Source organism: Mesoplodon bidens (assembly GCF_964165515.1).
Source record: "Mesoplodon bidens genome assembly, chromosome: X".
In the NCBI taxonomy this organism is placed as follows: Eukaryota; Metazoa; Chordata; class Mammalia; order Artiodactyla; family Ziphiidae; genus Mesoplodon; species Mesoplodon bidens.
Window position 1 is genome coordinate 96338009 of NC_138163.1, and position 25957 is coordinate 96363965.

Here is a 25957-nt window from a genome sequence, read left to right on the forward strand (position 1 = left end):
TAGGTATGCAGGCTTCAGTAGTTGTGGCACGAGGGCTCAGTAGTTGTGGCTCACGGGCTCTAGAGTGCAGGTTCACTAGTTGTGGTGCACGGGCTTAGTTTCTCCGTGGCATGTGAGATCTTCCTGGACCAGGGCTCAAACCTGTGTCCCCTGCATTGGCAGGCAGATTCTTAACTACTGTGCCACCAGGGAAGTCCTGTATATTAATTTTGTATCTGCAAGTTTCTGAATTCATTCATTAGCTTTAATAGATTTTTGGTGGAGTATTTGGTGTTTTCTCTGTATACTATTCTGTCACCTGAAAATAGTGATTATTTTACTTCTGACTTTTTGGTTTTGATGCTTTTTATTTATTTTTCTTACCTCATTGCTGTGGCTAGGACTTCCAATACTATGTTGAATGAAAGTGGCAAGAGTGGGCATCCTTGTCTCATTGCTAATCTTAAAAAAAAGCTTTCTGCTTTTCACGTTGAATATAATGTTAACTGCGAGTTTGTCATATATGGCCTTTTAATATGTTGAGGTACGTTCCCTCTATACCCACTTTGTTAAGAATTTTTGATCATAAGCTGATATTGAATTTTATCAAATGCTTTTCTGCATCTATTGAGATGCTCATGTGATTTTTATCCCTCCTTTTTTTAGTTTGGCATATCACATTTATTGATTTATGGATGTTAAACCATCCTCACATCTCTGGAATGAATCCCACTTGATCATGGTGTATAAGTCTTTTAATGTATTGTTAAGTTTGGTTTGCTAATATTTTGTTGAGGATTTTTGTATCTATATTTATCAAAGATATTGGCCTGTAATTTTCTTTCTTGCAGTGTTTTTGTCTGGTTTTGGTATCAGGTTAATTGTGGCCTTGTAGAATGAATTTGGAAGTATTCCTTTGTCTTCATTTTTTGCAATAATTTGAAAGTGATAGATATTAAGTATTTTTAAATATTTGGTAGAATTCACCTGTGAAGCCGTCTGGACCTTGACTTTTGTTTGGGGGGAGTTTTTTGATTACTGATTCAATGTCATTACTAATAATCAGTCTATTCAGATTTTCTATTTCTTCATGATTCAGTGTTGGAAGATTATATGATCTAGAAATTTTTCCATTTCTTCTAGGTTGTTTAATTTGTTGACATATAATTGTTCATAGTATTCTCTTATCCTTCATATTACTGTGTTGTCAAGTTGTAATTTTTCCTCTTTAATTTCTGATTCTACTTATTTAGGTAATCTCTTTTTTTCTTGATGAGGCTGGCTAAATAAGATTCTTGATTTTGTTCATCTTTTCAAAAGGCCAACTGTTACTTTCATTGATCTCTTGTATTTTTTGTCTCTATTTCATTTATTTCCTCTATGATCTATTATTTTTTTCCTTCTTCTAACTTTTGTCTTTGCTTATTCTTCTTTTTGTAGTTCCTTTAAAGGTATATTTAGATTCTTTATTTGAGATTTTTGTTTCTTGAGGTAGGCCTGTATTAGTATGAGCTTCCCTCTTATGACTACTTTTGCTTTGTCCCATAGATTTTGCTTCTGTTAACTTCGGGGGTTTTTTGTTCTTCTTTCTCTAATTGCTTTAGGTGCAAGTTAGGTTGTTTATTTGAGTTGTTTCCTGTTTCTTAAGGTAGGATTGTATTACTATACATTTCCCTCTTAGAACTGCTTTTGCTGCATCCCATAGGTTTTGGGTCGTCGTGCCTCCATTGTCATTTGTTTCTAGGTATTTTTTTATTTCCTCTTTGATTTCTTCAGTGATCACTTGGTTATTAAGCAGTGTATTGTTTAGCCTCCATGTGTTTGTATTTTTTACAGCTCTTTTCCTGTAATTGATATCTAGTCTCATAACGCTGTGGTCCAAAAAGATACTTGATACAATTTCAATTTTCTTAAATTTACCAAGGCTTGATTTGTGACCCAAGATATGATCTATCCTGGAGAATGTTCCATGAGCACTTGAGAAAAATGTGTATTCTGTTGTTTTTGGATGGAATGTCCTATAAATATCAATTAAGTCCATCTTGTTTAATGTATCATTTAAAGCTTGTGTTTCCTTTTTTATTTTCATTTTGGATGATCTGTCCATTGGAGAAAGTGGGATGTTAAAGTCCCCTACTATGATTGTGTTACCATCGATTTCCCCTTTTATGGTTGTCAGTATTTGCCTTATGTATTGAGGTGCTCCTATGTTGGGTGCATAAACATTTACAATTGTTATATCCTCTTCTTGGATTGATCCCTTGATCATTATGTAGTGTCCTTCTTTGTCTCTTGTAACAGTCTTTATTTTAAAGTCTATTTTGTCTGATATGAGAATTGTTACTCCAGCTTTCTTTTGATTTCCATTTGCATGGAATATCTTTTTCCATCCCCTCGCTTTCAGTCCGTATGTGTCCCTAGGTCTGAAGAGGGTCTCTTGTAGACAGCATATATACGGGTCTTGTTTTTGTATCCATTCAGCGAGTCTGTGTCTTTTGGTAGAAGCATTTTATCTATTTACATTTAAGATAATTATCGATATGTATGTTCCTATTCCCATTTTCTTAATTGTTTTGGTTTTGTTATTGTAGGTCTTTTCCTTCTTTCGTGTTTCCTGCCTAGAGTAGTTCCTTTAGCATTTGTGGTAAAGCTGGTTTTGTGGTGCTGAACTCTCTCAGCTTTTGCTTGTTGGTAAAGCTTTTAATTTCTCCATCAAATCTGAATGAGATCCTTGCTGGGTAGAGTAATCTTGGTTGTAGGTTTTTCTCCTTCACCAATTTAAATATGTCCTGCCAGTTCCTTCTGGCTTGCAGAGTTTCTGCTGAAAGATCAACTGTTAACCTTATGTCCCATAGATTTTGGACAGTTGTGTTTCCATTTTCATTTGTCTCAAGGTATATTTTTATTTCTTCTTTGATTTCTTCACTGACCATTGGTTGTTTAGCGTCATGTTGTTTAGTCTCCACGTGTTTGTGTTTTTTCCAGCTTTCTTCTTGGAGTTGATTTCTAGTTTCATAGTGTTGTTGTCAGAAAAGATGATTAATATAATTTGAATCTTCTTATATTTAATGTGACTTGTTTTGTGGCCTAACATGTGATGTATCTGGAGAATGTTCCATGTGTACTTGAAAAGAATGTGTGTTCTGCTGCTTTTTGATGGAATGTTCTATAGGTGTATATATTAAGGTAATCTCATCTAATATGTTAAGGCCAGTGTTTCTTTATTGATTTTCTGTCAGATGATATATCCATTGATGTAACTGAGGTATTATAGTCCCCTACTATTATTTTATTTCTGTCTATTTCTTCAGTTATTTCTGTTAATATTTGCTTTATATATTTAGGTGCTCCTCTGTTGAGTGCATAAATGTTTACAAATGTTATACCATCTTGTTAAATTGACCCCTTTATCATAATTTAATGTCCCTCCTTGTTTTGTTACAGTCTTTGCTTTAAAGTCTATTTTTTCTGATATAAGTACCGCTACCGTGGCTTTCTTTTAATTTCTATTTGCATTGAATACCCTTTTCTATCCTATAACTTTCAGTCTGTGTGTGTCTTTAGATCTGAATTGAGTTTCTTGCAGGCAGCATATATATTGACCTTGTTTTTGTATCCATTCAGCCACTCTATGTCTTCTGATTGGAGCATTAGTTCATTTAAATTTAAAGTGATTATTGATAGGTATTTACTTATAGCTATTTTGTTCATTGTTTGCTGGTTGTTTTTGTAGTTCTTCTCTGTTCTTGTCTTCTCCTCCTGGTTTCTTTCTTTGTGTTTTGGTGGATTCCTTTAGTATGATGTTAGGGTTCCTTAAGAAAGTAAATCTTTTAACCAACAAGGACCTACAGTATAGCACAGGGAACTCTGCCAAATATTCTGTAATAACCCAAATGGGAAAAGAATGTGAAAAAGAATAGATACATGTATATGTATAACTGAATCACTTTGCTGTATACCTGAAATTAACACAACATTGTTGATCAATTATACTCTGATATAAAATTTAAAATTTTTTTAAAAGAGAGTAAATCTTAAAAGTTCTCATCACAAGGAAAAATATGTAACTATGTATAGTGATGGATGTTAACTAGACTTATTATGTTGACCATTTCACAGTATATACAAATATCAAATTATTATTCCGTACACCTGAAATTAGTGTAATGCTTATCTCAATTATATTGTAATAAAAAGGAAGATGACTCTGATTGTCCTCTGGATCTCTTTTAATTGTTTTGCATAATTAGTCCAGACTCATGTCTTCTAGGAACTGTGTAGTTTTCCAGGAAGTGATGCTTGAAGATATCAGAAATCTGGGAAATATGCCATTAGTGGGGAAGGCAGCAGAGTCTCAGCCTTTTCACTTCCCAGTTGTTTGACCTTGAGCAAGATCCTTTACCTCTCTGAGCTTTGGTTTCTTCATTTCTAAAACAAACTTAATATGTCTTCCCTACAGCACACAGTTGTTGTAAGGAATGAAGCATAACAACATGTTATCAGGATTTGCACTCTTATACTGCAAGTAAACTACCCATTCTGTAGGCCACTAAAATTGTGCCCTAGGACTGGCATCTATGCAGTGCCTGTGATATGTATCTTCTGAAAGCCACCTTTGAAAGGAACAGAATTCAGAGGTCACACTCAGGGATGGTGCAGGCTCAGGTTGGAAAGAGAGGTTGAGTCAGGGGTATGTGTATGGCACCAAATCTCATAAAGGGAATTTTGAATACTGAACACTTAAATTTTGGAATTGGGACAAAATGCTAGTCTATGTTATCCTTTTCTCACCCCACTCAAGATTTTTCTTTCTTCTCCTGTTGTTCCAGGTGCATGATGACTGCAGGAGACGGTTTTCCAAGGAATGCTGGTTTGGAAGTCATCGATCATCAGTCATTCCTCCCACTGCCCTCAGCGACCCCAAAGGTGATGGTGAGTAGCTAAACTTTAATACATTGGGGAATACATTAGGGAGGGAGGGAAGATGCAAAGCCTAGAGAAAAAGACTGCAATTAAATTAATCTGGTCAACCAGTCAAACATTTCTGGGAGTACGAGTCTGCATATGTGTATAGACAGCTCATGTTTTTCTTTAGACTTTTGGGATGGTGAATATTGTTTATGGTGTATATGTATGTGGGCATGTTCTTTGTAGCCTCTGTCAAAATTGTTTCCAAATGATCAGAATTGATTTCAGCTTTTACATGATTTCCAGACAGTAGATAATCCATGAAATAATGTTTTTTGCTTGCTGCTTACTTCATTGCCAAGGAAACACCAGCATAACTAGGGGGCAAGGATTCCTGTAACCGTTACAACAGTTTTAGAACTAGACACAGCACATGTGTACGTGTGTGCACATACGCGTACATACACTCTGAGCGACTGTAGTCTCTTCCAGTTCATTTACCAACCCCAACACAGATACAGACAGACATTGATACATGGAATGAGCCACTCACACAGTTTTCTGCAGGCAAGCATACTCATATGTCCCCATAATGACATGCGCAGACACACATCCCTCACTCAGAGATGCATGCATATATTATTCTCAGAGCTACTCAAATATTTATCCACATAGAGTCACTTACCAGATAGCTGACTAGAGAGAGGATGAGATTGATGACTTGGTAAATAAGAGACACTTGACTGGCTAGGAGAAAGAAGGGCCTAGGGGCAAGATGGGAAAGTATCAAGCTAGTCAGCCAAGTCTACTCAGGCTGCTAATGAAAGTCAATGAAGTCTTGAATCTGAGACTTTGCTCAACCCCACAGGGACCTGGGGAAAATGTCTTTGGGCAGACTGAAGGATGGTCGCCTCAGCATCTTATAAATCTCCCCCAAATAGGTGTTAAGGGGCTACCATCTCTCCTTTGTAATTGGCACAACAGGTTCTGTGTTCTTGTGGAAGTTGGGTTTTTTAGTTTGTTTTTTCCCATCTTATATCATTTCTTATTCTTGTTATAGATCGTCTACTAATAGCATTACTACTTTCTTTGGCTTTCCACCAATGACATATTATTGCTTAGAAGCACCTGTGCTAAGCCATTCTTTTTGTGTAATGTATAAAATGCCCCATGAGTTAGCTTTTAGCCTTTCCTCCTAGTCATCTGCAATCTTGATCCAATTGAATGTCACTCTTGAGAGCCCATCTTTCTATCATGTGTTACTTGACCTGTGGTTTCTTAGGAGTATCTTTTGAAACCTCCATATCTTCTTGACTCTTTCTGGCTTCTTGGCCTAGGCAAATACACTCTTTAATGTCCCCTGTTGGGAAGTCTCACCCATCTTAGAGATGATGAGGTCATTAAAGATGATCTGGTCCAACCCTCTGGCCAGGCTAGAGAATCCCTTCTCCAGCATCCAAGGTGGAGGCATCCATTTGATGACTTTCTGAGGAAGCACATGCCATTGCTGATTAGCATTCATTCATTATTTATTCAGTCAACAGACTCTAATTTCTGATGTCTTCTAATTTCCCTTTTTCCTACCCGATCTGCTTGGTAAATTTCTTCTCTCATCCTAGAGGGTGAGAACAACGTCAAACATTGTCTCCTGTTTAAAGGCTTCTGTAATTGCCCCTCCCCATTTCTCCAGACAAATAATTACTTCCTTTGCTGTAAACCCAGAACACATATCTCAGAGCACTTAACACACTATATTATAGTTCGTCACATGTATGTCTCCCACTCCAGACTGTAAGCTCTTGTATCACTAGCACTTAACTCAAACCCGGATACATGGCATATTCACAGTCAAGATTTGTTACATGAATTCATTAATACAGTTACTGAATAATGCATATACGTAAGGCTCAGTGATTAACAATGTAGAGAATAAGATATGACTAAGACAGGATCCCTGATTCATATGGGGCAAAACAGTATAATGCAGTATTTGTCAAATGCAAGAATGCCTCAGAATCATCCAGAAGGCTTTTTAAAACACAGATTTCTAGGCCCTATGCCCCTGCCTCAGAGCTTTTGATTCAGTAGATCTGGGTAGGGCACAAGAATTTCCATTTTTTACAGGAAATGATTCTGATACTACTACTCCCGGGAGCATACTCCATCATTTACTAACTGTGTGACCTTGGGCAAGTTACTTAACCTCTCTGTGCCTCATGTATCATTTGTTTTCTGCCAATAGGGAATAAAAGTTATACTCAAGTGCGTTATGAGGGGTAAATTAGTTAGTATCTATAAAAGAGGATTTTAAAATACAGGAAGGGGAACCGGAAGCCAACCTTATGCTAATTTAGCATCCTTCTGTGGTATGAACTGAACAAATTTGAGAGGGACTCTTGGCTCCTTGGTTTTGGGCACTGTGATTATATTAACGTAGCTCAAAGAAGCACGATCCTTTTTTTTTTTTTTTAAAGCTCTTTCAGACTGTTGACTCATCTGGAGCTTAAAGTCAAGTAAATCCCCTAAGCCCTTTTCACGCTTGATGCTGCCAAGCCAAGTTCCTATTGTCTTGTTTTGCTGCAACTTATGTCCTTATGCCTAAAGGCCAAGCTTCACATTTATTCCCTTTTCAGCTTGTTGACTTTGACCTTACTGCCTGTTAAGGTCATTTTTCAATCTTGATTCTGTCATCCAGGTGCTCTCCCTCCCACTTTAGGTACTTCAAAGTTGACAAGCTAGTCTTCCATGTTTTTATTTGAATTGGTTAAAATTGTTGAATAGTACTGGACATTCCCTTACAATTAACATCAGCCTATTCAAAAGCAACCTTATGGACATGATCATTTACCTGGTTATGAATCTACCTAATATCGCTATATTCCAGCCCACAATACCATCCATTTTTGTCACCTTGTTCACAGGATTCGTCTAACATCTTGTTGTTATTTTATGTGGGCCCTGTCACCTCTCTCCCTCACTTACTCCACAGCAGCCATGCTATTCTCTTCACTGTCCACAAACATCCCAGGCAGTCTCCCTTCTCTGGGAGGGTTCTTATTCTTCCTCTTGACCCCCAAAAAACTCTTCCCCCAGATACCTGCATTGCTCACTACCTCATTTCATTCAAATGTCATCTCACCAGAGAAGACATCCCTGGTCACCTGTCTAAAACAACACCCCCTTCAGTCTCCATTCCCCTTTTCCTGCTTTATTTTTCTTCATATCGCATTATTTTCTATATTTATTTGTGTATTTATTTATGGTCTGCATCCTTTCATTAGAATAGAAATTCCACAAGAGCAAAGATCATTTCTATCTTGTCCATCACTGTATATCAGAACATAACAAGGACAGGCACAAAGAATGCCCTCAATACATATATGTTGAATGAATGAATGAATGTCTTAACTACCATTGTGTTAACATATATTTTGTAAAAAAATGTTGAAAAGGGTTAACATGTTCAGGGAGGGTAACTACTTCCAAGCTAGGCTACTGAAGGGACATAGCAGACTCCCCTTGCAGCTATGAGCCCTGGCAAGCCCTGAAGATTTAGTGCATGACAGGCTAGCTGGCTCAGGAGGTATTCAAGCTCCACTGGCCAGTGAGTAGAAATTGGCCCATAGAGGAAGCTTGCTTTAGATTTTTCCAGGAAAAACAGCCATGAAATCTTCTCAAGTCAGCAGTCTTCCTCTTCAGGCTCCCTTTTACCCAGGCTACAACAAATGGGACACTTCAACTTGCCTCTCTCCCCGTGGCACACACCATTCAGTAGCAAGCCACATGCTTTTTTCCCTTTGCATTTATTTTTGCTGGGGCATCCTTGGCAAGCCATGAGCTCAGAGGTTTGGAGGCTCACAATTTGTCTAGCATCTCCTATGAGGCCATTGCTCACTGCCTGTCTCCCTGCCAACAAGCTCTATGAGTCAGTATGAGCTGGCAGGCTTTGGCAATTTAGACTGCTATAACTCCACTTCTCTATGGGGAACTTCAGTGTTGGGGATTATTAAAAGCCTCTCTCTTGTCCAGACAATTTCCCTATAGTCTTGTTTCCCCTGATAATTGGTATGATAACTTAAATTGCTCTGCCAGAACTTTAGAGGAGTGATTAAAGCTCCCTGCTTCACTCCACATTGATATGTTCTGTCATTAGGTCCTGGCTGAAAGGCAGCCTTTTCTCCCCATCTCTCCTGACCTTGTATCTTCTCAGTGTTAGAACTGAGCTATCCCAGGCAGAGAGAGGACAAGTTGGGTGTGCTGGTCCTCCTCCTGGGCTTTCAACCTTCTCCTTCTTCAGTTTTCCCTTGACATTTTATTGATCTTTGGTTGTGGCACAAATTTTTTTTATTCCTTGTCTTCCAATACACTGCTGTGTATGAATCTGTCTCCCCAGCTTGAGGGCAAGAACTAGACCCCTAGCAGTATGTAGCATTATGATTGGCATGTAGTAGTTGCTCAGCAAATGTTGGTTACCTGGCAACAGCTGTTGTTGTTTCCTTAAATAAAAGCCCCTTTGGGTTGCATCTAACTTCCCCTCTGTCCCTCAGTCTCAGAGGCACAGGGAAGCTGTGGGAGGTGTTGGATATCTATTATCTTGATTGTGGTGATGGTATCATGGGTGTTTGCATATGTCTGAACTCATTAAATTGTACACATTAAATGTATGCAGTTCTTTGTATATCAATTATACTTCAATAGAGCTGTTTTTTAAAAGTCTTTGCAAAATTTGATGTTAAGTCATGCCTTGCTTCCATCTAAATGGCCCTTTTCTTTTTTTTCCCCTTTTCTTTCTGTTGTATGCATTATTAGGCCAATTAGTAGTATCTCCAGATTTCTGGAATCTTGATTGGTCTTCAGCCTGTTCATGCCCCCTTCTCATCTTCATCAACTCCAAAAGCGGCGATCACCAAGGGATCGTCTTCCTCCGGAAATTCAAACAATACCTTAACCCGTCTCAAGTGTTTGACCTTTCGAAGGGTGGACCTGAAGCCGGGTAAGCATGGGGTAAGGGATGTAGTTGCGAGTATAGAAGGGACTCCCCCCTCTACACATTCTAGAGTAGGATAGGCTTCCTGGAATTAGTTCTAGTACGTGGGCAGGAAAGGTCTATTTTCTCAAGTCAGGACACAAACACAACTCCACAGCATCTTGAGTTGGCTGGCTGGAGGACTTTTAGCCCTCTCCCAGAAATCCTTTCAAGCCTATGTCCTGCTCTCAGATTTGCTTCACCTTTTCCAGTTGGAAAAGGTAACTATGTCTCCTGACTTCAGAGGAGGAGACAAATGGATATTATTTTCCACCATTCCTGTCACTCACTCTTTTTCTTGGGGGGAAGTAGATACATCTCTACTACAGGCCTGTTTTAGAGACCATCTGGCTGTTCAGCCCTGGTTTCTGTGAACCCACTGGCAACTGTACAAGACATTCTTCCTGGGCCTCAGCGAGTAGATTAGGCTAGGCAACTAGTAACTTCCCGAACAAGGTTGGGCAAAGAAGAGTGTAGGTTGAGGCAAGGCCTGATCTCCAGGACTGTCTGTGGGAGCATTCCCTATGATCCTAGGTACACAGAGAGATAGGGGTTAAGGGAAAGGAAACAGGTAGCCTGATAGCAGGGTGCAGAAGCAGCAGTCCTTAGCTCCTGGCACATTGTTAAGAAAGAGTTGTAAAACTCATCAGCTCATGAAATAACTCCCCTTTCCCCTCTTCCTTCCAGGCTCTGCATGTTCAAGAACTTTGCTCGCTTTCGCATTGTGGTTTGTGGTGGAGACGGCAGCGTGAGCTGGGTCTTATCTCTGATTGATGTCTTTGGATTACAGGACCGGGTGAGTCCCTAGCTAAGTTAATTTAGCCATTGCTAAAGAGACTGGCGGTGTGGAGCTGCTTATCCCAAGAAGTCCCTGGTCTTTACTCTCCTTGTCTGTAAAATACACGTTTCCTACTGGTTTCACAGTCAACCTGACTGGCACATTCCCAATCTCAGCCTGCTCACCTATACCATTTTCTGGTTATCTAAAAGTAGGAAGGAAGAAAGAGGAAGTTAGCAAAAAAAAAAAATGAGCAGTGATCTATTTCCCAAGCCCCAAAATGAAGATTTGAAGGGGAGGAAAGCAAGAAAAAAATAAGTGGCATCAGGCAGCATTCAGCCCCCAATTCCCTACCCCTCCTGAGGCCACTGAGTTTCTTCCCTGAGTCTCTAGAGTAGCAGAAATGTTCCTCTACCTCTCCCCCCTCTCCGTAAGCAGCCCCCTGCTCTTCTGACTGCAGTAGCTTTGTCTCCTTAAGGCACCTTACCTCTTTGGCCTAGCCTAGATAGAAATTTGTGGCTATATTTCTCTTTTATAAGCATGGCTACAAATATTGTCATATTCCAGCAACGTTTCCCCTTACTGAGTAGGTTCTGTATTGCCAAGAGTGGGACTCAACTCCTTAGGGAAAATTTCACTCAACTTCAAACATCTTCCTATTACACTTCCTAAAATCATAGGTCCCTTATTGCCACTAGTTTTGAGACCATATTTTTTTTCCCAAAAAGCACCCTCTGGGTTCTTTTATGGGTGGATCTTGGTAGGATTGTCTGAAAAGGGTGCCCGGTTTTGTTCTTGCAGTGTCAGCTGGCAGTCATCCCTCTTGGAACCGGTAATGATCTGGCCCGTGTCCTCGGCTGGGGTGCGTTCTGGAACAAAAACAAATCGCCTCTGAACATCCTCAACAGAGTGGAGCAAGCTGGTGTGAGGATTCTAGACAGGTGAGTAGCTGAAAGATCAGGTCATTGTGGCTCTTCCATTCCCTTGCCAGTTACTCCCAGTTACATCATCTCAATCAGGAATGTTCTAAACTCCCTCACAGAGCTTCATTGCCTTTCTGGCTTCGGTGCAAGGAAATTTGGGGGACCTTGCCTATTAAGAAGCCAGGGTCTACTGTGTATCCTTTAAACATCACTGAATCCCCTCTTCAAACTAAAAAGATCCTAGAGCAGGAGCCCCCATAAGTAAATTTCAAGGGTTCTATAAACCTCCTTCAAATTGCATAGCTAATTATCCATGTAAGCATATTTTTTCCTTGGGAAAGTTTCCATCTTTCTGTTCTATTCTAGGATAGTATAGAAACTATTCTATAGCTTCATCAGGTACTCAAAGAAACTCAAAAAAAGAGGGCTCATAAACAACTGGCCTGGATTATCTGTGCCCTAGAGAAGAGACAGTATTCCCCTCCAATCTTCTGATAAGAAAGACTTTCTATGTGGGGGCATAGTATTTGATTTATGGCTGCTCATAAGGATAACCTGGGGCGCTTTTTCAAGGTACCAAGCTGGGCCCTACCACAAATATTCTTATTCAGTAGGTCTTGGGTAGAGCCCCGGTATGTGTATTTTACAAAAGCACCTCAGGTGATCTTGGTAGTTACTACTGCTTGAGAAGCACTGCTCTCTGAGAACTCTGTGGTGGAATTCCTTCCATCACACTGACCTTGAGAAGTCATGAAGCAGAGGTCTCTCTTGGGGTATACCTTGAGATCAGGTGACCTGAGATAACTTGGGCAACCCCTACAACTCATCCCTACCCATCACATAAATATTTTGACCCCTTTCATGACATGTGAAGCATTGGTGCCAACCTGTGATGAAACAGAGCCCTAAATATTTGTCTTTAAACTTCATTTCAGATGGAGTGTGATGATCCGTGAGACTCCCAGACAAACCCCATTGCTAAGAGGACAAGTTGAAATGGATGTACCCCGATTTGAGGTAACAACTGCCTAGCTATAATTCAGGCCAACATCTTTATTACACATTGAAATAATAGGCTAAACCCAGAGAGAAGCTTTTGTATAGTCCATGGGCTTGATAAGGATGAGATCATTCAGGACTGGGGACATTTCAATTAGCAGTTATTTACCAAAAACTGTTAGGTGTTGGGGATATAATTCAGTCAGCCATCTACTTATGCATTCACTCAAAATATTTATGGAAAGTATGGATTAACTACAGTGTGTTCCTTCCTCTTCAATTTTTGGAATAGTTTGAGAAGACTATGTATTAACTCTTCTTTGTATGTTTGGTAGAACTCCCCTGTGAAGCCATCCAGTCATGGACTTTGGTTAGTTGGGAGTTTTTTAAATTACAAATTCAGTTTCCCTATTAGTGATCAGTCTGTTCAGATTGTCTATTTCTTCCTGATTCAGTCTTTAAAGATTGTATGTTTCTAGAAATGTGTCTATTTCTTCTAGGTTGTTCAATTTGTTGGCATATAACTGTTCATATTATTCTTTTATGAGTTTTTGAATCTCTGTGGTATTGGTTGTTATGTCTCCTCTTTAATTTCTTATTTTATTTGGGTCCTCTCTCTTTTCTTCTTGGTGAGCCTCACTAAAGGTTTATCAATTTTATCTTTTCAAAGGAACAGATCTTGGTTTCATTGATCTTTTCTATTTTTTTTTGGTCTCTGTTTTATTTATTTCCTCTCTGATCTTTATTATTTCCTGCCTTCTGATGACTTTGAGCTTTGTTTGCTCTTTTTCTAATTCTTTTAGTTAGTAATATAAGTTGCTTGAGATTTTTCTTGTTTCTTGAGGTAGGCCTGTATCACTGTAAACATCCCTCTTAGAACTGCTTTGCTGCATCCCACAGATTTTGGAATGTTGTATCTCCATTTTCATTTGTATTGAGGTATTTTTGATTTCCTCTTTGATTTCATCATTGTCCCATCATTTTTTTAACATCTTTATTGGAGTATAATTGTTTACAATGGTGTGTTAGTTTCTGCTTTATGACAAAGTGAATCAGCTATACATATACATATATCCCCATATCTCCTCCCTCTTGTGTCTCCCTCCCACACTCCCTATCCCACCCCTCTAGGTGATCACAAAGCACTGAGCTGATCTCCCTGTGCTATGTGGCTGCTTCCCACTAGCTATCTATTTTACATTTGGTAATGTATATATGTCCATGCCACTGTCTCACTTCATCCCAGCCTACCCTTCCCACTCCCCGTGTGCTTAAGTCCATTCTCTGTGTCTGTGTCTCTATTCCTGTCCTGCCTCTAGGTTCTTCATAACCTTTTCTAATTTTTTTTTAGATTCCATATATATGTGTTAGCATACGGTATTTGTTTTTCTCTTTCTGACTTACTTCACTCTGTATGACAGACTCTAGGTCCATCCACATCACTACAAATAACTCAATTTCGCTTCTTTTTATGGCTGAGTAATATTCCATTGTATATATGTGCCACATCTTCTTTATCCATTCATCTGTCGATGGACACTTTGGTTGCTTCCATGTTCTGGCTATTGTAAATAGAGCTGCAGTGAACATTGTGGTACATGACTCTTTTTGAATTATGTCCCATTGGTTTATTTAGTAGCATGTTGTTTAGTCTCCTGTTTGTGTTTTTCCATTTTACTTCCTGTAGTTGATTTCTAGTTTCATACTGTTGTGGTCAGAAAAAATGCTTGATATAATTTCTATCTTCTTAAATTTGTTGAGACTTGTTTTATGGCCTAGCATGTGATCTATCCTGTAGAAACATTCCATGTGCAATTGAAAAGAATGTGTATTCTGCTGCTTTTGGATGGAATGTCCTGTAGATAAGTCCAACTGTTCTATTGTGTCATTTAAGACACCATTTCCTTATTGATTTTCTCTCTGGATGATCTGTCCATTAAAATAAGTGAAGTGTTAAAGTCCCCTACCATTTTTGTATTATTGTCAATTTCTCCCTTCATGTTTGTTAATATTTGCTTTATATATTTAGGTGTTCCTGTATTAGGTGTGTATATGATAAAGAGTGTTATATCCTCTTATTGTATTGATCATTTTATCATCGTATAATACCCTTAATCTTTTGTTATAGACTTTGTTTTAAAGATTATTTTGTCATATATGAATATTACTATCCCCATTTTCTTGTTGTTTCAATTTACATGAAATATCTTTTTCCATCCTCTGACTTTCAGTCTGTGTGTGTCTAACTCGAAGTGAGTCTCTTGTAAGCAGCATATAGATGGGTCTTCTTTTTTCATCCAATCAACCACCCTATGTCTTTCAATTGGAGTATTTAGTCCAATGGCCTTTAAAGTGATTATTGATAGGTATGTTCTTATTGCCATTTTGTTAGTTGTATTCTGGTTGTGTTTGTACTTCTCTGTTCTTTTCTTCTTCTTTTAGTTTCTTTGTGGTTTGATGGTTTTCTTTATTGGTTTGTTTGTGTTCCTTTCTCCCTAGTTTTATGTATCTATTGTAGGTTTTTAATTTGTGGTTACCAAGGGGTTCCTATATGTTGACCTACAACTGTATCTACTTTTTAAAAACTGTTACTCATTTAAGTTCAAACACATTCTAAAATAACTACTTTTTTATTCCCCTCCCCCACATTTTGTGGGTTTTTTTTTTTGTTTTTTTTTTTTGCGGTAGGCGGGCCTCTCACTGTTGTGGCCTCTCCCCTTGCAGAGCACAGGCTCCGGATGTGCAGGCTCAGCAGCCATGGCTCACGGGCCTAGCCGCTCTGCGGCATGTGGGATCTTCCCAGACCGGGGCACGAACCCGTGTCCCCTGCATCGGCAGGCGGACTCTCAACCACTGCGCCACCAGGGAAGCCCGACATTTTGTGTTTTTAATGTCATATTTTACATCTCCATGTTTATCCCTTCACAGTTTATTGTAGTTATACTTGATTTTACATTTTTTTCTTTAAATCTTTGTACTAGCTTACTTACTTGGTTGATCCTCAGCCTTTATTATGTATTTGCCTTTACTAGTAGAATTTGTTCCTTTCCCATAGAAATTTACTTTTTGTTATAGCCTTTTCAATTAGAGAAAACCCTTTAACATTTCTTTTAGGGTAGGTTTAGTATTGCTCAATTCTTTTAGTTTTTGCTTGTCTGAGAAGTTCTTTATCTCCCCTTCAATTCTAAATGATAATCTTGCTGGGAGAGCATCCTAGCTTGCAAGTTTTTCCCTTTTAGCATTATATATATATATATATGTCATATCCTTCCTTCTGGCCTGCAAGTTTTCTGCAGAGAAATCAGCTGATAGCCTTATGGGGATTCCCTTATATATGACTCTGATTTTCTCTTGCTGCCTTTAGAATTCTTTATCTTAAACGTTTGCCATTTTAATTATTATGTCTTGGTATGCGTCTGTTTGGGTTCATCTTCTTTGGGACCCTCTATGCTTCTTGTACCTGGATATTGGTTTCCTTCTTCAGTTTCAAGAATTTTTCAGCCATAATTTCATCAAATACATTTTTAAGCCCCCTCTCCCTCTCTCTTCTTCTGGGACCTCTATAATGCTGATGTTGGTATGCTTTGTGTTGTCCCAAATGTCCCTTAAACTGTTCTCATTTTTTCTTAATTTTCTTTTTACTATTCTGATTGCATGATTTCCATTCTTCTGTCTTCCAGATCACTTATTCATTCTTCTGTATCACCTAGTCTGCTGCTAATTCCCTCTAGTGTGTTTTTCATTTCACCTTTTAAAACTTTTTATTTCCTTGTTAAAATTCTGTGTTCATCTATTCTTTTCCCTAATTCAGTTAGCCTATCTATTACTAATGCTTTGAATTCTTTATCTAGTAAATTGTTTATTTCTGTTTTATTAGTTGTTCAGGGTTTTTCTCCTGTTTCTTCAATGAAACCAATCCCTCTGTCTTCTCATTGTTCTTAACTTTTGCTGTCTCTATTCTATGAAATTAAATGAAACAGGTACCTTTTCCAGTCTTGAAGGGGTGTCCTTGTGTATGAGCATCCCCATACAGTCTGCATGTGCCCAGTGACTTTGGTGAGAGAGCTAGATCTGACTTGAGCACAAGTCATGTCTTTCCCTAGAGTGTGCTGGCAGCTATCACCTTGGTAGGAGGTGGTGCTGCAGATGGAGCAGCGAGAGCTAGAGTCAGGTGTGAGCCAGGGCTTCTCCCTTTTTCAGTGGCCAACACCACTCTCTTGGGGCTGAGGGCGGGTCCCAAATTGCTGAAGCAGAAGCACTGAGGGTCAAGTCCAAGATGGCTCCCTTCCCTCTAAGCGTGTTCTTTCCCCCATCCCAGCACCAGCACACTTGCCCAAGAGGGGAACAGTGCTGGAGCAAGAGGGGCTGGAGCAGGCATTTGGCATGGGTGTGGGCCTGGGTTCAGGCTGTGATGTCCCCAGTTCCACTTGGAATCCTGGAATACTTCTGATGTGGTGCCTCCATAAACGCCAGGTTGCTGCCCCTGCCCCATTCAGATGCCATTTGGGGTCTGGGCTGGCATAGTCCCTCAAATCTGAGCACTCCCCTCAGCCACCCTCACCCTAGTGTAGAGTTGTTATGGTGAAGCAAGTGGGGTAGAACAGGTGCTTGGCTCAGGCTGGCTGTGTGCCAGAGTGGTTGCAGGAAACTGGCCAGAGTCCCATTCAGTTTCAACCTGTTTTTTTCTGCCTTGTTTCAGGAATAAGCAAGTGTGTGTGTGCTCTTCACTAGCAGAGTGTAGGTTTCTTTTGTTTGTTTGTTTGCTGTACAATATATCAAAGTTGCTTATTTATTTTACACATAGTGCTTTGTATCTCTTAATCTGATACCCCTATTTCACCCCTCCCTATTCCCTCTACACTGGTAACCACTAGTTTGTTCTCTACGTCTATGAGTCTGTTTCTGTTTTTTAAATATACATTTGTTTTGTTTTTCACATTCTACATGTAAGTGATAAAATAGAGTATTTGATTTTTCTCACTGACATATTTCACTAAGCATAATACCCTCAAGGTCCATCACATTGTTGCAAATGGCAGAATTCCATTCTTTTGGGGGGGCTGAGTAGTATACCATTGTATATATAAACCTCATCTGTTGATGGGCGCTTAGGTTGCTTCCATATCTTGACTATTGTAGATAGTGCTGCTATGAACATTGAGGTACATGCATCTTTTCAAATTAGTGTTTTCATTTTCTACAAATACATACCCAGCACTGAAATTCCTGGATCATATCATAGTTCTATTTTTAGTTTTTTAAAGAAACTCCATACTGTTTTCTATAGTGGCTGGAAACAATGTACAACCCCACCAATAGTGTACTAGGGTTCCCATTTCTCCACATCCTCTCCAACATTTGTTATTTGTAGACATTTTGATGATAGCCATTCTGACAGGTGAGGTGATATCTCATTTTTGTTTTGCATTTCTCTAATAATTAGCAATGTTGAGCATCTTTTCATGTGCCTGTTAGCCATATGTAGGTCTTCTTTGGAAAAATTTCTATTCAGGTCTTCTGCCCATTTGTTGATTGGGTTGTTTATTTTTTTGATATTGAGTTGTATGAGCTGTTTGTGTATTTTGGATATTAACCCCTTGTCAGCCACACCATTTACAAATATTTTCTCTCTTTTCATAGGTTGTATTTTCATGTTATTGATAGTTTCCTTTGCTGTGCAAAAGCTTTTTAAGTTTAATTAGACCCTATTACTTTATTTTTGCTTTATTTCCTTTGGCTTAGGAGACAGACCCAAAAAAATATTGTTACGATTTTTGTCAAAGAGTGTTCTGCCTATGTTCTCTTCTATGAGTTTCATGGTGTCATGTCTTACATTTAGGTCTTTGAACCACTTTGAGCTTACTTATATACATGGTCTGAGGGAATGTTCTAATCTCATTGTTTTACATGTGGCTGTTCAGTTTTCCCAGTACCACTTGCTGAAGAGACTGTCTTTTCTCCATTGTATATTCTTACCTCCTTTGTCATAAAGTAATTCACAATAGGTGTGTGGGTTCACTTCTGTTCTCTATTCTGCTCCTTTGATCTATGTGTCTGTTTCTGTGCCAGTACCATGATGTTTTGATTTCCGTAGCTTTGTAGTATATTCTGAAGTCTGGGAGGGTTATACTCCAGCTTTGTTCTTTTTTCTCAAGATGACTTTGGCAATTTGGAGTTTTTTGTGGTTCCCTATGGATTTTTATTTGTTCTTATTCTGTGAAAAACGTCATGGATATTTTTATAGGGATTTCATTAAATCTGTAGACTCCTTTGCATATTATGGCCATTTTAACAACACTAATTCTTCCAATCCAAGGGCACAGGATATCTTTCCATTTCTTTGAATTATCTTCAATTCCTTTCATCAGTGTTTTATAGTTTTCAGATTATAGGTCTTTCACCTCCTTGGTTAAGTTTATTCTTGGTATTTTCTTCTTTTTGGTATGATTTTAAACAGGATGATTTTTTACTTTCTGTTTCTTAAATTTCATTATTAGTGTATATAAATGCAACAGATTTCTGTATGGTAATCTTGTATCCTTCAACCTTGCTGAATTCATTTATTAGTCCTAATATTTGGGGGTGGAGACTTTAGAGTTCCCAATATAAAGTATCATGTCATCTGCAAATAGTGACAGTTTTACTTCTTCCCTTCCAATTTGGATGCCATTTCTTTCTTTTACTTATCTGATTGCTGTGGCTAGAACTTCCATTACTATGTTAAACAGAAGTGGTAAGAGTGGGCATCCTTGTCTTGTTCCAGAACTTAGTGGGAAGTCTTTCAGCTTTTCACCATTGAGTATGATGTTGGCTATGGGTTTATCATAATGGCCTTAATTATGCTGAGATATGTTCCCTCTATACCCACTTGGATAAAAATTTTTATCATGAATGAATGTTGAAATTTTTCAAATGCTTTTCCTGCATCTATTGAGATGATCATGTGATTTTTATACTTCCTTTTGTTAATGTGCATCACATTGATTGATTTGTGAATGTTGATTCACCCTCTTGACTCTGGAATAAATCTAACTTGATCATGGTGTTTGATCTATTTTATATGTTGTTGTATTCAGTTTGCTAATATTTCGTTGAGGATTTTTGCATCTATATTCATCAAAGATATTGACCTATAATTTCTTATTTTGGTGTGTAGTTTCCTTGTCTGGTTTTGGTATCAGAGTAATGGTGGCCTTGTAGAATAAATCTGTGAGTGTTCCTTCCTCTTCAAGTTTTTGAAATAGTTTGAGAGGGATAAGTATTAGCTCTTCTCTATATGTTTGTTAGAATTCCCCTCTGAAGCCATCTGGTCCTGGACTGTTGTTTGCTGGAAGTTTTTTTTATTACAGATTCAGTTTTACTTGTAGTGATTAGTCTGTTCAAATTGCCTGTTTCTACTTGAAGCAGTCTTGGCAGGCTGTATCTTTCTAGAAATTTATATATTTCTTCTAGGTTGTCCAATTTGTTGGCATATAACTGTTCATAGTATTCTCTTATGATTTTTTACATTTCTGTGGTATTGGTTGTTATGTCTCCTCTTTCAATTCTTATTTTGTTTATTTGGATCCCTTCTCTTTTCTTCTTGGTGACCCTGGCTAAAGGTTTATGAATTTCATTTATCTTTTTAAAGAACCAGCTCTTGGTTTTATTGATCTTTTCTATTGTTTTTTGGATCTCTCTTTTATTTATTTCCCCTATGATTATTATTTTTATTACTATTATTTTATATTATATTATTATATTATATTATTATTATTTCCTTCTTCCTGCTGACTTTGGGCTTTGTTTGTTCTTCTTTTTCTAATGCTTTTAGGTGGTAAGATGTATACTCAAGATTTTTCTTCTTTCTTGAGGAAGGCCTGTATTGGTTCTAACTTCCCCCTTAGAACTGCTTTTGCTGCATCTCATAGATCTTAGAAAGTTGTGCTTCCATTTCCATTTGTCTTGAGGTATTTTCTGATTTCCTCTTTGATTTCATCATGTCCCATTGTTGTTTTTTTTAACATCTTTATTGGAGTATAATTGCTTTACAATGGTGTGTTAGTTTCTGCTTTATAACAAAGTGAATCAGTTATACATATACATATGTTCCCATATCTCTTGCATCTCCCTCCCTCCCACCTTCCCTATCCCACCCCTCTAGGTGATCACAAACCACCTAGCTGATCTACCTGTGCTATGCAGCTGCTTCCCACTAGCTATCTATTTTACATTTGGTAGTGTATATATGTCCATGCCACTCTCTCACTTTGTCACAGCTTACCCTTCTCCCTCTCCATATCCTCAAGTCCATTCTCTAGTAGGTCTGTGTCTTTATTCCCTAGGTACTTCATGATCTTTTTTTTTCTTAGATTCCATATATATGTGTTAGCATACAGTATTTGTTTTTCTCTTTCTGACTTACTTCACTCTGTATGACAGACTCTAGGTCCATCCACCTCACAACAAATAACTCAGTTTCATTTCTTTTTATGGCTGAGTAATATTCCATTGTATATATGTGCCACATCTTCTTTATCCATTCATCTGATGATGGACACTTAGGTTGCTTCCATCTCCTGACTATTGTAAATAGAGCTGCAATGTACATTTTGGTACATGACTCTTTTTGAATTATAGTTTTCTCAGGGTATATGCCCAGTAGTGGGATTGCTGGGTCAAATGGTAGTTCTATTTTTAGTTTTTAAGGAACCTCCATAGTGTTCTCCATAGTGGCTGTATCAATTTACATTCCCACCAGCAGTTTAAGAGGGTTCCCTTTTCTCCACACCCTCTCCAGCATTTATTGTTTCTAGATTTTTTGATGATAGCCATTCTGACCAGTGTGAGATGATATCTCCTTGTAGTTTTGATTTGCATTTCTCTAATGATTAATGATGTTGAGCATTCTTTCATGTGTTTGTTGGCAATCTGTATATCTTCTTTGGAGAAATGTCTATTTAGGTCTTCTGCCCATTTTTGAATTGGGTTGTTTGTTTTTTTGTTATTGAGCTGCATGAGCTGCTTGTAAATTTTAGAGATTAATCCTTTGTCAGTTGCTTCATTTGCAAATATTTTCTCCCATTCTGAGGGTTGTCTTTTGGTCTTGTTTATGGTTTCCTTTGCTGTGCAAAAGCTTTGAAGTTTCATTAGGTCCCATTCGTTTATTTTTGGTTTTATTTCCATTTCTCTAGGAGGTGGGTCCAAAAGGATCTTGCTGTGATTTATCTCATACAGTGTTCTGCCTATGTTTTCCTCTAAGAGTTTGATATTTAGGTCTTTAATCCATTTTGAGTTTATTTTTGTGTATGGTGTTAGGGAGTGTTCTAATTTCATACTTTTACATGTACCTGTCCAGTTTTCCCAGCACCACTTATTGAAGAGGCTATCTTTTCTCCACTGTATATTCTTGTGTCCTTTATCAAAGATAAGGTGACCATATGTGAGTGGGTTTATTTCTGGGCTTTCTATCCTGTTCCATTGATCTATCTTTCTGTTTTTGTGCCAGTACCATACTCTCTTGATTACTGTAGCTTTGTAATATAGTCTGAAGTCAGGGAGCCTCATTCCTCCAGCTCCGTTTTTCGTTCTCAAGATTGCTTTGGCTATTTGGGGTCTTTTGTGTTTCCATACAAATTGTGAAAATTTTTGCTCTACGTCTGTGAAAAATGCCAGTGATAGTTTGATAGGGATTGTATTGAATCTGTAGATTGCTTTAGGTAGTAGAGTCATTTTCACAATGTTGATTCTTCCAATCCAAGAATATGGTATATCTCTCCATCTATTTGTATCATCTTTAATTTCTTTCATCAGTGTCTTATAATTTTCTGCATACAGGCCTTTTGTCTCCTTAGGTAGGTTTATTCCTAGATATTTTATTCTTTTTCTTGCAATGGTAAATGGGAGTGTTTTCTTAATTTCACTTTCAGATTTTTCATCATTAGTGTATAAGAATGCCAGAGATTCCTGTGCATTAATTTTGTATCCTGCTACTTTATCAAATTCATTGATTAGCTCTAGTAGTTTTCTGGTAGCATCTTTAGGATTCTCTGTATATAGTATCATGTCATCTGCAAACAATGACAGCTTTACTTTTCTTTTCCGATTTGGATTCCTTTTATTTCTTTTCCTTCTCTGATTGCTGTGGCTAAAACTTCCAAAAGTATGTTGAATAAGAGTGGTGAGAGTGAGCAACCTTGTCTTCTTCCTGATCTTAGTGGAAATGTTTTTTTAGTAGCATGTTGTGTAGTCTCCATGTGTTTGTTCTTTTCCCATTTTTCTTTCTGTATTTGATTCCTAGTTTCATATTGTTTTGGTCATAAGAAATACTTGATATAATTTCTATCTTAAATTTATTGAAACTTCTTTTGTGGCCTAGCATGTGATCTGTCCTGGGGGATATTCCATGTGCACTTGAAAGGAATATGTAGTCTGCTGTTTTTGGATGGAATATCCTGTAGATATCTATTAAGTCCAACTAGTCTATTGTGTCATTTAAATCCACTGTTGTCTTATTATCTGTCTGGATGCTATGTCCATTGATGTCAGTGGAATGTTAAAGTCCTCTACTGTTATTGTATTATTGTCAAATTCTCCCTTTACATCTGCTAGTATTTGCTTTATATATTTAGGTGCTCCTATGTAGGTGCATATATGTTAACAAGTGTAATATCTTCTTGTATTGATCCCTTTATCATTATACAATGCCCTTGTCTTTTGTTATAGTCTTCATTTTAAAGTCTTTTTGTCCTTTATGAATATTGATATCACCACTTTCTTGTCGTTAATGATTTTATGAAATATCGTTTTCCATCCCCTCTCTTTTGTTCTGTGTGTATTTGGCCTGAAGAGATTCCCTTATAGGCAGCATATTGAACGGTCTTGTTTTTTAATCCAGTCAGCCACCGTATTTCTTTTGATTGGAACACTTAGTCTCTTGACATTGAAAGTAATTATTGGTAGGTATGTATTTATTGCCATTTTATTACTTGTTTTCCAGTTGTTTTTGTAGTTCTTCTCTGTTCACTTCTTTTTGTTTCTCCCATTGTGATTTAATTATTTTCTTTAGTACTATGCTTGGGTTCCTTTCTTTTTGGTTTTTGTGTGTCTTTACCATGGCTACCATGATTTGTGGTTACCATGGGGTTCAAATATACTGACCCATAATTATATCTATGTGACTTAAACTGAGAGTCATTTAAGTTTAAACACATTCTAAAAGATCTACCTTTTTTACTCCCCTCCCCTACATTTTGTGTTTTTTTAATCATATTTTACATCTTCATGCTTATCCCTTTACTGTTAATTGTCTTTATACTTGATTTTACATTTTTTCTTCTTTTTATCTACGTGCTTGCTTATTTAATTGATCTTAAATCCTTACTATATATTTGCCTTTCTTATTTGGGAATTTCCATTTCCTATAGATTCTTACTTCTTTTCTATTTAGAGAAGACCCTTCAACATTTCTTTTAGAGTAGGCTTAGTATTGCTCATTTCTTTTAGTTTTTGCTTGTGTGAGAAGTTCTTTATCTCTCCTTCTAGTCTAAATGATAACCTTGCTTGGTAGAGTGTCCTATAGGTTGCAGGTTTTTCCCTTTCAGGACTTTGAATATATCTTGTCATTACCTTCTGGCCAGCAATGTTTCTGTGAAGAAATCAGCTGATAGCCTTATGGGGATTCCCTGGTAACTGACTATTTTTCTCTTGCTGCCTTTAGAATCCTCTTTCACTTTTAACATTTTAATTATGTATCTTGGTGTGGTGTGGGTCTGTTTGGGTTCATCTTATTTGAGACACTCTGTGCTTCTTATACCTGTATATCTGTTTCTTTCTTCAGGCTTGGGAAGTTTTCAGCCATAATTTTCAACTGTCTTCTCTCTCTCTTCTCATTTTGGGACCCCTATAATGTGAAAAATTCCACACACACACACACACACACACACACACACACACACGTATATATACTTTTTGCTGTTCTGATTGTGATTTCCATTTTCTATCTTCCAGATCACTTATGTGTTTTTCTGTATCACCTAGTCTGCTGTTAATTCCTTCCAGTGTGTTTTTCATTTCAGTTATTGTATTCTTCAGTTCTGACTAGTTCTTTTCTTTTATTTTCTAATTCCTTGCTAAAATTCTCACTATGTTTATCTATTCTTTTCCCTAATTCAGTTAGCTTTCTTATTACTAATGCTTTGAATTTTTTATCTAGTAAGTTTTTACGTTCCATTAGCTGTTTTTTCAGGGCTTTTCTCTTTCTCTTTCTCTTTCAATTGAGACAAATTATTCTGTCTTCTCATTTTGCTTATCTTTATCTGTCTCTCTGAAATTAGGTGAAACACTTACCTATGGTGGTCTTAGAGGGATGTCCTTACGTGGGGAGTATCCCTATACAGTCTACAAGGCCCCACTGGCTTTGGTGGCAGAGCTGGATTTGATGTGAGCACAAGTCACACCTTTCCTCAGGTTGTGCTGGTAGCTGTCACCTTGGTAGGAGGTGGGGCTAGAGATGGAGGTGCTAGGGCCAGAGCAATGTGTGAGTCAGGGCTTCCCCTCTGTTCACTGGTCATCACCACCCTATTGGGAGCAGGGTCAAGTCCCAAGGTGCTGGAGCAAAAGCCCTGAGGATTAGGTCCGAGCTGACTCAGTTCCTTTTAAGTGTGTGCTCTTTTCCCTCCCAGCACTGGCACCCTCACCCGAGTGGAGCAATGCTGGAGAAAGAGGGGCTGGTGTGGGTATTCAACAGCGGTGGGGGCATGGGCTGTGTTGGTCTGACTGCCATCAGAGATCTGGTCTGCCCCTGATGCTCCACCTGTGCAACTGCCAGTAACAGCTGCCCCCTGCTTGCTCAGATGCCACTTAGGATTTGAGCCACCATAACATCTTTTTTTTATTGACGTATAGTTGATTTACAATGTTTCAGGTGTAATATACACACACACACACATATATATGTTCTTTTTCAGATTCTTTTCCGTTATAAGTTGGTACACCATAGCATCTTACAGCCAAGCTTTTTCCTTGTTGTGGCAGCCCTTAGTCCCATGTGGAGCTGCCATATGAGGCAAACTGTGCTGGAGCATTTGCTTGGCTCAGGCTAGGATGCATGCCAGAGTGGTCACAGGAAACCAGTCAGCCAGCTGGGTGGTTTCAATCCACCCTTTCTGCCCTGCTTTGGGAGCTAGCAAGTTTTCACGGCCTCCTCCCAAGCAGAGTCCAGGCATCCCACAGCCGTCCTATTAATCCCACTGGTCCTTCAACCAGCCAAGGGGGCTCATCTTCCCTTTGTTGGACCCAAGGGCTGAGGCACCCAATCTGTGGCTCAAACCACCACTCCTCAGGGAGGATCTCTACATGTGTAAT

At 38.3% G+C, this 25957-nt stretch overlaps 1 protein-coding gene across 2 annotated transcripts in view; it reads left to right on the forward strand.

Annotated features, from left to right (window-relative positions):
- DGKK (diacylglycerol kinase kappa) overlaps window positions 1-25957 on the forward strand; it is a gene marked incomplete at its 5' end in the record, with an annotated part of 168193 nt that overhangs the window by 119360 nt on the left and 22876 nt on the right. For both annotated transcript variants that reach the window (XM_081222801.1, XM_081222802.1), the window contains 5 exons: window positions 4809-4911; window positions 9697-9880; window positions 10601-10709; window positions 11493-11632; window positions 12550-12631. In XM_081222801.1, the coding sequence (XP_081078927.1) occupies window positions 4809-4911; window positions 9697-9880; window positions 10601-10709; window positions 11493-11632; window positions 12550-12631 (618 nt within the window). The remainder of the gene's footprint in view (window positions 1-4808; window positions 4912-9696; window positions 9881-10600; window positions 10710-11492; window positions 11633-12549; window positions 12632-25957) is intronic.